The sequence below is a fragment of the Drosophila subpulchrella genome, chromosome 3L, assembly GCF_014743375.2.
Source record: "Drosophila subpulchrella strain 33 F10 #4 breed RU33 chromosome 3L, RU_Dsub_v1.1 Primary Assembly, whole genome shotgun sequence".
Taxonomy (NCBI): domain Eukaryota; kingdom Metazoa; phylum Arthropoda; class Insecta; order Diptera; family Drosophilidae; genus Drosophila; species Drosophila subpulchrella.
In genome coordinates, this window is record NC_050612.1 from 23573077 (window position 1) to 23586805 (window position 13729).

Consider the following 13729-nt stretch of genomic DNA (forward strand, 5'->3'; position numbering starts at 1 on the left):
ATTGATAAGCACATTAAAATATACATTCTATTTGTGTGTGTATTTGCGCGTATGGAGCGAGGCACTCTAACTAAAAGCACTAGAAATGGTGATTGACGATTAGAGTGGACCTTTTATCAAAAAATGTCATCTGAAGAGCGTATCGCACATAAGTAATAGCCTTAGTCTTATTAAAAAGCTTAATCCATTAATGAAATATTTTGGTCCCATTTGAAAATGAGTTTTTTCGCATTATTAGTTTAATGTCTTGTCCATGAAGTGCTCTTTATATATACTCATTCTACATACTTTTCAAAATATTGCACTATTTTATCGGCTAAAAGCGTTACAATTACCAAATTATAGTTCTATGAAGTCCACTCTAATCTACATGAAAATGGTTTTAAGACATCGAAGGTTACGCATTTGAGGTAGACAATTTATTTAACCCTTCCGATAATGTCCAGCAGGAAGGGCGTGTAGTAGGTGATGATGCAATCCGCGCCAGCCCTTCGGAAACCCTTCATGGCCTCCAGTACGGCCTCCTGGAGGTCAAAGGCTCCCGCCTTGGCAGCATGATACAGCATAGCGTATTCCCCGGAAACCTGGTAGACATACAGTGTGTGATATGGGTAGGAATCCTTGGTGGATCGCAGGATATCCAGATAGGGCATGCCCGGTTTGACCATCAGCATGTCTGCTCCCTCGGCCACATCACGTTGGATGGCTCTCATGGCCAAGCTACGGGAACCACTGGGCAGCTGATAGCACCTACGGTCACCGAACTTCGGTGCGGATTGAGCTGCCTCCCTGAAGGGACCGTAGAAATTGGAGGTAAACTTGGCGGAGTAGGCCAGCAGGGACACACTGTTCATTTCGGCATCGATGAGGGCCTGCTTAATGGCCTTCACCCGATTGTCCATCATGTCCGAAGGAGCCACAATATGGGCACCAGCCTTGGCATAGGCCACGGCAATCTCAGCTATCCTCTTGATGCTGGGACCATTCTCCAGACCCGTTTCGCCCAGGAGACCACAGTGGCCATGCGAAGAATATGGACAAATGCAAACATCACAGGCGATCAGAAGATCCGGGAACCATTCTCGGAGCTTTGGGAGGGCCTTAACCACCGGGTTCTTGGCTGAATCCGCATTGGAGGCCTGTTCGTCCTTCAGTTCCGGCTCCACTACGCCAAACAGCAGCACCGAGGACAATCCCTTGGCCACCAGTGGCTGCAGGTGCTCCCTTAGGCGATTCAATCCGAATCTCGAGATTCCCGGCATGCTGGCAATCGGCTGGATATCATCGTCGCTGCTCACAATGAACACCGGATACATCAGATTGTGCGGCGCTATCTCGCATCCCGACTCCTGCAGCAGGCGCAGGGTGGCGTGGTGCATCCCACTGTGCAGTTTCCGCTCCATGGTGACCGGTTAGCTCCAGGTGAAAATGAAAACCAACGTAACAAGTGAAACTAACGTCCAAGTGCTCGTCGCGGGGCCATATTTAGTACCTTCTTCATTGTGCGGTTTTCCAACACTTTCATGTTGGGTGTAAGATAGGGTGGTTCTCTATGAAATAAATACAAAAACTTCAGTTGATATTTAATTTAAAAAAAAAAAAAAAGCCATATTGACATGTTAACCATGTTTTGTTGAGATAAGAATACACTGCGTATGAGTAATATCATTTATCTTGCATTTACTTAAAAGGTAATATTTTTATAATGTTCCTAACTTGTCCTAAAATTTAAAAAAAGAATGTATATATTAAATTAAGAATTAAAATATGACTTTATTACTAAAGCAAAGTAAAAAATATTTTTTAGAGGCTTAATAAACGAGATTAACCAAATTGCCTGTTTAGAACAATATCCTTTTACTTAAGGTAACTACTTTTCTACACCAATAAAAAAGTATTTTTCACCCTACAATGTAAAAACAGTCTTTGCATAAAATAGAATCTAACGAACAAATATTTTTATTTAGACCGATGGATTTATTCAGGTTTTTTAAATACCAGCCAGGCATTCCAACCGTTAAATCAAACATTTTTCAATTCATATACTCGTATGTACCTCCCAAAATAAAACAAAGTTCTTACATTTCTGCATACGACTATTTATTAACTTTGTGGTTTTCCCGTTTAAAATGTTTGGTATTAATCGTTATTACAGCATTAAAAGTTGGTGTTTTCTGCTACGCTTCTTCACACCCTCATGCACACATTCTCGACCGGGCCCTCCCCGCTTCAATTTGCTCTTTAATGGATAACTAAACATATGCTCTACATATATAGATTTACACGTTATACGAAATATTACAAATAGTTGGCCAACATGCTATGCTTAGGCGTAATTCAAATAAACACGAATACATAAGTTATTTAGCCTGTCCTTGCTTAAAGGTTGTACTTTTGACTTAATTTTAGCTTTGAAATCAATGGACGAGAAACGGAACTAAAGCCTAACTTAAGCGTAAACGAATTGGGTTAAGTATTTGGTTTGGTTTTCAATTGTAAGTAACAGCCATTGGAAGTGCGTGTTTTCTTTTGTTTGGGTCTTGTTGCGATGGTTTCGTTGATGGCGATTAGCTTGTGCTTTCGATTTTACGTTTGATGGACTAAGAAACCAGTGTGTGATGATAGTGCACACGCTTCTTTCGACGTCTGGGTCGTGGTTTCAATTGTCCCACATTCCCATTAGTTTTATCCTCCTGCTCCTCAACTCCTGCTGCTGCTGCTCCATGGAGAGTGACTGTGTAGGAGTGCAGCTGGAGCATCTCTCCGACGGTTCGTGATTCCTGACTTATGCTGTGTGATTCTGGTGTGTGACTGGCGATTGGTGGTGCGCCAGAAGTAGCTACTGCTGCTGCTGCTGAGGAATCCCCCTGAGCTTGTCAGGCGAAGGTCACTTGGTAGAAGAGCCACTCTTCCATGAACGAGGGCACAAACGCCTTGGTGGTGGTGAACTTCACCTTGGGACGCAGCAGATTCAACTGCTCCTCAAAGAGACGCAGCTGCACCTTGCAGGTTGACCCATTGCCGTGGGTTAAATACTTTCCATCGGGCTTCAGCACTTTGAAGGAGTGCTCGAAGATGGTGCGGATAAAGTCCCAGGTCTCGCCCTCCGGCACATCGGTTATGGGTATATCTGTGAGATCCCCAAAAACGTAGTCAAACTTCCGGCCCTCGGCGATGAACTTCTTCAAGTACTCCACACAGTCGCCCACAACTATCTCGTACTGGTCCGTCTTGCGCTTCTCCAGCACATCGCCACAGATCACGCTGAGGTATTTGTTGCAAGTCTGCATTACCAGCTCATCGATCTCCAGCATCACAACGTGCTTGGGATTCTCCTTGAGCAGCTCGTACAGCAGGGCGCCATCGCCGCCGCCCAGGATGCAGATCTCCTTGCCCTCGTAGTTCTCCACGCCGCGACACATTAGGGTCTCCGTGTAGATCAAGTCGGATTCAGCAATATCTGTAGAGGAACAAATTAGGAAATGTTTTTATTAATTGGAAGGTAATTAAAGAGACTTGGAAATAAAAATCCTATAAATAATACCTATTCTAGGGTTTTTATTTCGCTTAAGCAGCATCCGTTCGTGTTATAGAATATTACTAAACTTAAATTGGTATTCAGATTAATACAAATAAAATGTGCTTTTAATTGATATTGAATATTCATTATTTGGCAGCTAGAAAACGACCGTGATGTTAAACCCAAGTTTTTAAAACCGCTTTTCATAAGGAAGTTATTTTAGTTCAGATAGTATTGTTTAGTCAGCAACTGTTCGTGATATTGAATATTTATTTTCCGGCAATAATAAAAAGGTAGTTGTATTGAATAATTATTTTTGGCAGTCCTTATCATGTTTAAATTTGTCCATGATATAGAATATTCATTATTTGGCAGCTAGAGAACTCCCATGATGTTAAATATTACATTTTGCAAATTTTAGTCTGTGTCCACACAACAATTATTAACATTTATGATGCCAGACCAAAAACAATGATGCCAAGTCAGCATATGTTCGTGATATGGAATATTTATTTTCCGAAAGTTATATTGTGATATTGAATACTTATTTTTGCAAATCCTTGGCAAATTTAATTTGTATTTAATTTACCACCACCTTTAGGCAATTCACCCCCATTTAAGATGTAAGTTTTTCAGGAAATTGCATGTGACCTTTACTGCGGCACCTCCGCCAATCGATTGGTGACCCTGACACCGTTCGCGCATCCATGTGTAAATATAAAACATATTATATTCATACTTACTCTGCAGCTCGTCCAGCAGCAGCATGTTGCCCAGCGTCTTCGAGTGCATGATTTGAATCTTCTGGAAGGGCGAACGCCCCTCGTACACAACCTTGTCGATGTCGTACTCGATGATGCGCTCATCTGCAGAAGAATTTGTGATAGATTAGTGATGCCTCAATACCCACTTTATATTCGATAGTACTGATTTGGGCTCAATTGTTATAGGCAGCGCATGCAGAGAAACAAGTTTAGACAAACGAAATGCACTCTTACGGAAATAAAAGAGATGCGGAAACTCAGAAGAAAATGGCTGAAATGATCTATCATGCTGGGTGCCACTAGAAGAACTCTGATAACATCAGCTCGGTGGTGCTGCATACGCTCAACGATCATACGTTCACACGTTTCGGATGACATACAGTAGCGGTAGTACGAGTAGTGGTTGCTCTATTTGCAATATGGATAACCAAACGGATTGGGATTGCCTTACCTGACGCTGGGAAGTACCTGGAGACATCGCCGCGCTTCAGCGTCGGCAGCTTCTGGGCCTTTTTGGCCTTCAATTTGATTGCCAGGCCACTCTCCAGGGTCCTACCCGTCTGCAGGAGTTCCTTGGCGTTTTCATTTTTTATATATATTTTTTTTTTCGAACGTGATGTTGTGTTGTTATTGCAGTTGAAATTCAGGAACCAACAATGAGCGAGCGTACGACGAGGAGCGAGTACGATATCAATTTCGAGGCGGGGCAGGTGACACATGTGCGTTGGGGCAATAGTTTCAATAGTTTACACATTTATTCACAGTTCGAGGCAATTTTGGTGGAATTTGGTCCAGGAGATGTGGCAGCGGTTGATCATGATGATCGATGATCGTTCGTGTATCGATGGATTAGATATGAAAATAAAAAGTAATTCAAATTAAAAATAATATCAAAAAAGTGGGTATGCTCAGTTGCAGTGATGCCAAGGGCTTTTTGAATCATCTAGGAAATGTGTTTTCCAACTAACCTATGCTTATTGCAAATGCTGCAAATCAAAATCAAGATTTACTGGGCGAAGTCAAAATTAATTATTGAATAAACATGTTAGATAATTACTTCCGCTCTTCATTTTTCAATACTTTTAAAATTAATACTTTTTAAATTGTTATTGAACTCAAATATTATGTTTATAGACAAAAAATGGTTTGATTGACTACCTACTTATAAAAGTTTCTTATAGGAAATGTTTAATAAGATTCTTTTTATATTTAGTACATTTTAAAAATGCATACAAGCAAAAAATTAAATTAAGCTTAAATACAAGAGTTAGGGTTATACAAAAATATATAAAAATAAATAAATATCGGACCCGAAAAGTCATATATAAAAGAACATTGGCATCACTGCTAAAAGATACAAGGACCGTTTGGAAGATAGGACAAACTAGCATGCAGGAACTCCCTAAAGAAGTAATCCCCCTAGAAGGTAACGCTATGCTAATATGATCTGTAGACGTGGAAGTGTGCAAAGATAACGAGGCGGATCAAATTCTTGTGAGGGAATGACGATTTGGTGAATTTACAGTCTGAGATTCTGTGTCCCAGGCAGGTGTCCAATTCAGGTGAGAGTCATGAGGGTTTTTTATTTTTTCGTTTTTTTTTTGCAGTGGCGGCAATCGGAAATACTAGTGGAAAAACTGCACAGGTGTTCTAGATTCTGCAGTGGAATTTTGAAAGAGAATTTCGGCATATATTGTAGGTTGTATGTAAAGTGATTTCGAGTAAATATATATTTATTGCAAATGGAACTAGCAGGAACTTAACTGGATTTTAATTGATTGTACATAAGTTGCATTAAGTTCGACCAACCTGAGCTAGTCATGTATATGTCGATATATCCACCGCGCTTAATCGGGGGCAAGTACTTGGACCGATCGGAATCAAATTTCTGTCGCAAAATCAGTTCCACTGTGCGCATGGCCTGCAATGGTAATTTCCTTTATTTAGGTCCTTGAACAACGGATGTGCATATATGGCAGGAAGCCTGCGGCGGGGCACGATGACTAAATTAAAATATAATGGAAGGTGACCTTCAACTACCGAGAGGGGAAACTCTTCAAACGGCCCACCACTCACACCAAAAACCGCGACACAGGCAGCCCGGCCCATCAGAAACTATTTTTAGTCCAAATACTTGATACTTATGAAAAAGGAAAGTGAACAGAACGAAAAAGGGAATATATAGCGCACATGCAAATATGCATGTGGCGATGTGAGTGCAGGCATATTGCAAAATCACAAAAATTACAATAGAAGGCTTAGCCACACGCGGTTTGCGAAATCCACCGACAAACAGAAAACAGTCGTAAACAGAAAAACGATGCCGGCTAGATAAGGAAAGTTCCACACTTATGAACAAAACAGCTGCGATCAATACAATAGCATATTGGTACTTATAGGTTATCGTCTTCAATATGTTATTTATAAATAATAATTAGAGACATTTAAATTGCATTTGCCGAGGAACAGCAGTTTTAGGCACACAGTCTTTCATAATCAAATGAGACATTCCCTAGGAACCCTTTTTTAAAATTTAAATCATTATTTTTTTTGTATATTTTGTATATTATTGTGACCTAAGTTTCCTACTTTTATAATAAAACTAAAAGTTCTATTTGAAACCGTCCCTTAATAGTAAAAATAATAAATAATAAATTTTTAAGGCTCAACATTTTTATATATTCAATTTAAAAAAAAAAATTATTTTTTTAGTTGTTTAAAAAACGTCAGTTATAAATGTGTAATTAATATGGATATACTATATGCTTTTATAATTTTTGTATTTTTAAGACTTTTTGGAAACCGATTTGATGGTATTGTAATGCCCTCAAGTGTTTGGCTATAGGCAAGTGTATAGGCATACACGGAAATGGTTTTTATTTTGTCGCTTTATAGATGTACTTATTTAAATGACGAAAAGATTTTAGAATATAGAAATAGGCTCTTCCGTTTTCCACTGAGATGGAGAGTAAATTGCTTTCTTTTTATATACCTTGTGATTTTTATAAACAAAAACCCTAGTTTAAGAGATTTTGGTTATAATCGCACTTAACATTGTTTGCCCATGAGATTATAGGCATTGATGATGCGTCTGGGTCTTGTAAAAAATGTAGTCAAGTTAAAAGCTTTAAATAAAGAATTGCATTTTATATGTGTCTGCCTAATTTATGGACTTTATAGGCAGCGTTACTTTGTAGTTATTGTATAAGAACCATAGTCGCGTCAATCAATAGATCTCGGATAGAGCCCACGTGCGCCGCCCTAAGGCGAAAGAAAAACGGGACTGGGGCTGCGAGTTAACCTAGCAAAGCCCAGCTGAAAATGCGATGTGTTACAGAGGTGTTAGATAATAGAACTAGGGAAAGTGCTGTGCTGCTGGCCGGGGGCCACTTGAGGCCAAGGGCGGACGGGCTGACCCTGACCAAGTGCCGGGCCTTTGGGCACGGAATATGGTCAAGAACACACCCCCACCAACCCCACATACCAAACACACCCACAAGCGCGCATCATATACGAACAGCACTCTCGGGTGTATGTGTATATGGGGGCGCGGAAAATCAATTTTACTTGGTGGGTGGCAAAACCCTTTCCCAATCTAATCAGCCGCAACACGAAATGTGGGGGGTAAAAAGTGGGTGGTGCTTTTGGGGGTTTGGTTGCAGCTTTCAAAATAAGTCTACAGAGGACTTCCTACGTACGTCAAAGGATATGAGGGGCTCCTTGCCGTCGGGCAGGAAGTACTCCACGTTGAGCGTTAGCAGACCGTGCTGGAAGATCCGGCAGGTGACCACCGTGTCCTTGTTCTCGTGCAAAACCGCAAAGTAGCCATTCTCCGGCGATTCCATCGAGTAGGCCAGCTCCAGCTGGGGAAACAGGTGCTCCAGCTCGTTCCGCAGGATCTTGGCCACCTGCTGGCGCGCCTCCTCATCGGCGGTCTTGTCCTTGTCGAGCGTAAAGTCGAACAATATAGTCTGGGCCGCCATGGTGTTGAATTCGCGCTAATCCGTAGAACCGTAGAACCGCGTACCCGAAACGAAATACTAGTGATGGGAATTCCGAGCACCGATACCAACTCGATTTCGATTGTTCACTAGTGTGGCTGTGAATCTCAGTAGGGTATTTATACCAAAACTCGTGAATAAATTAAAATTTATTTTGAACTTAATTATTCAGTGTGTTTTAGAAAATTCTGTAAAGACTTCAGAGTTACGAATTATTCATGAGATTGATGAGCAAAAAATAATAGTTATTGCATTATCTTTAATATGTAAAAATTAACTTGTATTGTACATTTTAGATATGTTTGAATGCTTTACTATATCTTATTAACATTTCGAGAGATTGTAAAATTCCAAGTCTAAGCTTATTATACTTTAGGCGCTCTTTTAAAAGTGAATATATATTCTTACTCTAAAGTTATTTGATAAAGTTAATTTTTTGTATAAAGACATAAGCAGTTAAAATTAAAATATTTTTGGTTGATTAAAGAATTCAGATATTTTGGACTGATTATAATATTCAATTAAAAAAATTGTAGGGTAGAATGTATTGAAACATATTAATAAATTCGAATTAAAATATATGGAGGTATTTATTATATAGAAAACCAAAGGCTCTGTAATTTAGTATTAAATTTTATATTGTATGCTAACTCAATTTTTTAACATATACAAATATTTTAAAAATTCCATTATTATTCGTGTCACGAAGCAGCAACCCAAATCACCCCCGCAGTTATCGATACATTTCTGGCGAAGCTATCGGCCTCTGGCTACCCACTTTTGCCACCCCTAAATCGCAGTTCCCACGGTACGGTGCTCCAAATTTTCGGCTGTAAACAACATCAAAAAGCGGTAAAGCTCATAAAATTACATAAAATGCACAGATGACAGCAGCATATAGGCAGAGAAAGTACAGTGCGAGACATAGAGAACACACCAGAAACGGATTCCTGGCGCACCTGAACCTGAACTTGAACAGCGCGCTTGTTGTTGCTGCTTTTATGCTAGACGTAGGCCATCAAAACAACAACAAGGCTGCTGGCGGCAACAATGGTCTGCTAATTATAAATCTCTCGATCCCAGAGAATCGGGTTGTATTGTGCTCGTGCTTTTCAGATGTTCTGATGTTGGGTGCTCTGTGCTCAGATGTGTGGGCGCCGCAGCATGCCAATGTTGTTACGTCGTCGGCAGAGCGACCACCCCTCTGCGCCCAACCACCCCCCAAATCGCCCACAATCCACCCCCCTTTTCTTTTTTATTTCGCGGTGGTGTCGCCACAGTTATTACCCAGCATATTGATTTTCTCTGAATCCTTTCAGCTACCGGCCCCAAGGATCCCCTATGTATTATATTCATTTGCCTGCAGGTGAGTAAGTTTATTATAGCACCCTTGGTATTACCAACCCACTTGACTGTTTGCCTTCATTAAAATCTTACAGGGCCGCACACGCAATCCCCGGCAGTCAACCCAATTAGCCTGATTTCGTCTACGTCATCGCCGGGCCCAAAATAATTTGCATTGCGGCCAGCCGAAACGCCGGACCAAAGTCGCATTTGCATTGTGCGCTCGATGACGTCTGGCTTCACTATTTATATGGCCAGCGGCCAGAGGCCATAGCACAATGAGCTGGGTTCGAGAGATCCGACAGATAGCGACAAATTAACTTGACAAAAGGCGGGCATCATGATGACCACTTAGCACCTTGGATGATAGAATCATTTGGTTCGGACAACAGCCACCATGCAGCACAGCAGCGCGGGAAGCGAGGAGCGGATAACCAGTTCCACCAGCAGCCCGAGATCTGGCCACAAATCCGCTGGCTCCCTGTTCGGTTTGCTGAGCAAGCGACCCAGTAAAGTAGAACCACATCCCGTAACTCCCGAATCGCCAAGACTCCAGCAAAGACCCGTGTCCGCCTGCGGGCAATACGATGTGAGTTTCGCCAAATGCAGTGCGGAGACCGCAGGAAACCATGTGAACAACAATGGCAGTGCCCACAAGAGCCAAACACTGCCGCTGGAAAAGTCACACAGCGGGCTAATCAGCTTTCACAGGCGTGCCAAGCCAAGTTCCTCAAAGGGGAAGAACCACTCGCATCGCCACAGCACAGATGCGGGTTCCCAGAGCGACGGAGGAGCCGATGTGGTGATGCGGCGCAAGTCGCCCAAGCACAGATCGCCAAATCACAATAGATTCAGCCATCAATTCAGTCTGTGCTGCAAGGCGGAGAAGAAATCGATGACGCCGCCGGTCACCGTGCGATATAACTCCATACCGGACAGCAACAACGTTTTGCGACGCGACAACCTCTCTCTAAGCTGGAGTATGGTGGATAACAACTCGGGGTCGCTGAACTCCAGCGAAGGATCCTCACACCGACCGCGTCCGTCCAGCGAATGCGCCAGTGCCCCGGAGTCACCGGTGGCCAGTAAAACCTTCTTCGCCCACTGCAGCCCGGCTGCTGCCAGTGCTTCGGTGGCCCGGAGCGAAAGCCTGCAAAATCGGTCGCCCATCCGACCCATTGCAGTGTCCGCTTGTCGTTCCCGTCTGCGTTTAAAGCTCTATCCACCGGGACAAGAGTTGCCACCCGTCCAGGCCGCCGAGGAGCCGGGAGATATTAAAAGAGCCACTACGCCGCAGCACATGTCTTCGCCCAATATTGCCACCCAGCCAGATGGAATAGAACCGATACAGGAGCAACCAGGCGTAAGGTTTATGTCGCATGAGAACATGACCCTTCAACGGCAAGGATCAGGATCCAACCTGGCTCGCCAGACTCTGATGGCGGCGCATGCATTGAACCTCATCCCGGCGGACAAGGCCAGGGAACGGAGTTTCCTGGATGGCAGGCTGGGGTCGTCTTCGCTTTTGGGACCCAGTGAACTAGGCCGCGTGTTGCCGCAAAAAGAGGTCACCATTTTCGTGGGCACTTGGAACATGAATGGACACCATCCACCCAAGTAAGTATAAATCCCAGAAAATCTTGACACAAATTGTTTAATGCAATCCACTTAATAAAGGAATTGCACGTTGGAATTTGCATTCAAGTGTTGCAAATTATATCACGTTCAAACGTTTTTGATTGTAATATTCTTCAATTGCAGGCAACTAAATGACTTTGTGCTGCCGGTCAATGTGGAGCACGTTCCCGACATTGTGGTCATGGGCACACAAGAATCCACCCCCGACCGCTTCGAGTGGGAAGTGACCATTCAGGAGACCCTGGGACCCTCTCACGTGCTCTTCCATGCCACGACTCTGGGCACCCTCCACTTGGCTGTCTACATGCGGCGGGATCTGATCTGGTACTGCTCGGTTCCCGAAGATGCCTCAATGTCGGTGCGCACGGGATCCGCCTTTCGCACAAAGGGAGCTGTAGCCATATCCTTTTGCCTGTTTGGCACTTCCATGCTGTTTGTGACCTCGCATTTAACGGCGCACCAGCAAAAGGTGAAAGAGCGTGTGTCGGATGTGAAGCGAATTATCAATGCCCTGGACTTGCCTCGCAATTTGCCCAATCTGCGGCATAAGAACAAAGATGTAACGCAGAACTTTGACAATGTCTTCTGGTGCGGCGATCTAAACTTTAGGCTAGGCGAGCCGCGTGAGAAGCTGCTGGAGTGGATTCAGAACACCAAGTTCCCGCTGCCGTCGCACCTGCCACATGGCTACATGCACACGGATCAGTTGACTTCTGTTCTGGCGGATGGCGCCGCCTTCCGAGGATTTATGGAGGCGAACATCACATTTCCACCCACGTACAAGTACGATCCGGGCAGCCAGAACTTTGACACCTCGTCAAAGCAGCGAGCGCCTGCTTACACAGATCGCATCCTCTACAAGTACCGCCAAATGCAGGGACTAGTCATCCGTCGCCAGACCCTTGTGCCAGGCGTATCCACGCCCACGCAGCCCTATGTCCAGTGCCTACTTTACGACTCGGTGCCGTCGATAACCACGTCGGACCACAAGCCGGTGTGGGCGCTCTTCCGAACACTCATTCGTGCGGGAACCGATGCGTAAGTGATAGCAAACATTCTAAAAACCCTTCATTTGATGGATTTTCAGTTCATACAGTTTGCAATGTCGCTTTTTTTTCAACTGTTCCTAAACATTATCTTGTTTTTCAGAATTCCCCTGGCTGCTGGTCTCTTCCATCGCGACATTTACCTGGAGGGAATGCGTCGGCGCTTGAATAACCAATATACCGGCGCCTCGGCGGTATGCGTGCTACAGTAAACTACTGAGATGATAACCAAAGCTAGGATAGTAAACCTCCGGCAGGCCTTCTTTTGGCCACCCACCCAAAGTGGAATCTGTTTAGTCATTTACTCGAATCTCAAAGTGCTAGTCAAAGCTTTCCTACGGTTGTGTGACGCCCTTGCATTACCCCAATTAGATTGTTATCTAGTGCGCTGTCGGATACCGAAATAACGATTTAACCATGAGTTACCCTGCAATGCTGCGGTAGTTCTTAGGCGCTGCCTTTTGCCTCGAGGCCTTAGTCGTAATACGTTCCTTAAGAGATAATTGAATACATACTCGAGCAACAAATCTGTACCTCTACTCTGAAGCACAAGCTTAGTCCGTAGTTAAACTAAATCTGTTAGTTAAAGTTTAGTCAAATATTTAAATGAAATCGAAATATGAATTACTTTGAATGTGTAATCTAAACTAGCAGTAAATATACTATATGAATCTGAAGGATGAGCTTTATTACTTGTTGAAATACTATAATATTTATTGTTAGATTTATAATTTTATCTTTATTTAGTTTTTATAAGAGTTACTGTTGAATTATGTATAGTGAAGTTGATTATTTTGTATAATTTGCAAACCAAATGAAGTTTTTAATTTGTTTTAAGCAAGCGATAAGTTCTTGTTTATTTTTATTAAACGATTAAACGGCGGCGCTTTTCGGTTCCCTTACTCAAAAATCAAAATTGTGGCGAAAGGCACTCGACAAAAACAAAATGCACATGCTGTGGGGTCGTTTATTCCCCGAAAATGCGCCAAAAACGACCGGAACGAGCAATTCCTCCCATTCCCCGAGGCAACCAATACACCACTCGGACACACACACGCAAATATGTTAAACTTTTGACCAATTTCAACTTGAGTTGGTTGCCATCGGACGCACTCCGGGGGCAGCAATTTATTGGATGGCTATGGCGATTGGATGGCGCTTGATGGCCATGCTGCAGTCACACTGCCACTGGCACCGCCACTTGTGCGCCAAACAAGTGGCCTCGCGGTCTCCTACCTCCCACCTCCCACCTCCACCGCCCATTTTCATCCACCTCGTCCTGTAGCTGCAACTCCACCCCGAAAAGCTGGTTGCCATTTGTGGTTACTGTATATGAGTGCGAGACTTCGGATAGCGAGGGCAGATCGAGGAATATTTTGTATCTTTTATAAGGCGAAAAGGGGCAACTTAAATTTT

The 13729-nt window shown here is 43.2% G+C and overlaps 4 protein-coding genes across 7 annotated transcripts; 2 read left to right on the forward strand and 2 right to left on the reverse strand.

Moving 5' to 3' along the window:
- Positions 1–19: 19 nt before the first annotated feature.
- LOC119554017 (delta-aminolevulinic acid dehydratase) lies at positions 20–1472 on the reverse strand. Its single transcript, XM_037864733.1, has one exon. It carries the CDS (start codon positions 1401–1403, stop codon positions 420–422), a length of 984 nt encoding a protein of 327 aa, XP_037720661.1. The 5' UTR covers positions 1404–1472; the 3' UTR covers positions 20–419.
- Positions 1473–2221: 749 nt separating this feature from the next.
- LOC119552664 (spermine synthase) lies at positions 2222–8367 on the reverse strand. 3 transcript variants are annotated; one of them, XM_037862373.1, is made up of 4 exons: positions 7983–8367; positions 4736–4844; positions 4264–4386; positions 2222–3460 (listed from the first exon to the last, which is right to left on the reverse strand). In XM_037862373.1, exons 1-4 carry the CDS (start codon positions 8265–8267, stop codon positions 2877–2879), a joined length of 1101 nt encoding a protein of 366 aa, XP_037718301.1. In that variant the 5' UTR covers positions 8268–8367; the 3' UTR covers positions 2222–2876. The 3 variants fall into 3 exon arrangements, with proteins under 3 accessions (XP_037718301.1, XP_037718299.1, XP_037718300.1); XM_037862371.1 differs by having other exon boundaries at positions 4736–4856; XM_037862372.1 differs by lacking the exon at positions 4736–4844 and adding an exon at positions 6094–6205.
- Positions 8368–9028: 661 nt separating this feature from the next.
- LOC119552663 (inositol polyphosphate 5-phosphatase E) lies at positions 9029–13158 on the forward strand. 2 transcript variants are annotated; one of them, XM_037862369.1, is made up of 5 exons: positions 9029–9137; positions 9605–9651; positions 9725–11246; positions 11391–12305; positions 12417–13158. In XM_037862369.1, the coding sequence occupies exons 3-5, from the start codon at positions 10027–10029 to the stop codon at positions 12523–12525; spliced, it is 2244 nt and encodes a 747-aa protein (XP_037718297.1). In that variant the 5' UTR covers positions 9029–9137; positions 9605–9651; positions 9725–10026; the 3' UTR covers positions 12526–13158. The 2 variants fall into 2 exon arrangements, with proteins under 2 accessions (XP_037718297.1, XP_037718298.1); XM_037862370.1 differs by having other exon boundaries at positions 9086–9137; positions 9605–9655.
- On the forward strand, positions 9144–9761 carry LOC119552521. Its single transcript, XM_037862140.1, has 3 exons — positions 9144–9338; positions 9402–9651; positions 9725–9761. Exons 1-3 carry the CDS (start codon positions 9170–9172, stop codon positions 9759–9761), a joined length of 456 nt encoding a protein of 151 aa, XP_037718068.1. The 5' UTR covers positions 9144–9169.
- Positions 13159–13729: the final 571 nt, after the last annotated feature.

Coding starts and splice junctions, on each gene's coding strand:
- LOC119554017 (XM_037864733.1), bottom strand. CDS start 1,403: ATGGAGCGGAAACTGCACAGTGGGATGCACCACGCCACCCTGCGCCTG.
- LOC119552664 (XM_037862371.1), bottom strand. CDS start 8,267: ATGGCGGCCCAGACTATATTGTTCGACTTTACGCTCGACAAGGACAAG. Junction 4,857..7,982: donor AGCCCCTCATATCCTTTGAC/GTACGTAGGAAG, acceptor GAAAACGCCAAG/GAACTCCTGCAGACGGGTAG. Junction 4,387..4,735: donor CAGGTACTTCCCAGCGTCAG/GTAAGGCAATCC, acceptor ATTCTTCTGCAG/ATGAGCGCATCATCGAGTAC.
- LOC119552521 (XM_037862140.1), top strand. CDS start 9,170: ATGACAGCAGCATATAGGCAGAGAAAGTACAGTGCGAGACATAGAGAA. Junction 9,339..9,401: donor GGCTGCTGGCGGCAACAATG/GTCTGCTAATTA, acceptor CGTGCTTTTCAG/ATGTTCTGATGTTGGGTGCT. Junction 9,652..9,724: donor TTATATTCATTTGCCTGCAG/GTGAGTAAGTTT, acceptor AAAATCTTACAG/GGCCGCACACGCAATCCCCG.
- LOC119552663 (XM_037862369.1), top strand. CDS start 10,027: ATGCAGCACAGCAGCGCGGGAAGCGAGGAGCGGATAACCAGTTCCACC. Junction 11,247..11,390: donor AATGGACACCATCCACCCAA/GTAAGTATAAAT, acceptor CTTCAATTGCAG/GCAACTAAATGACTTTGTGC. Junction 12,306..12,416: donor ATTCGTGCGGGAACCGATGC/GTAAGTGATAGC, acceptor CTTGTTTTTCAG/AATTCCCCTGGCTGCTGGTC.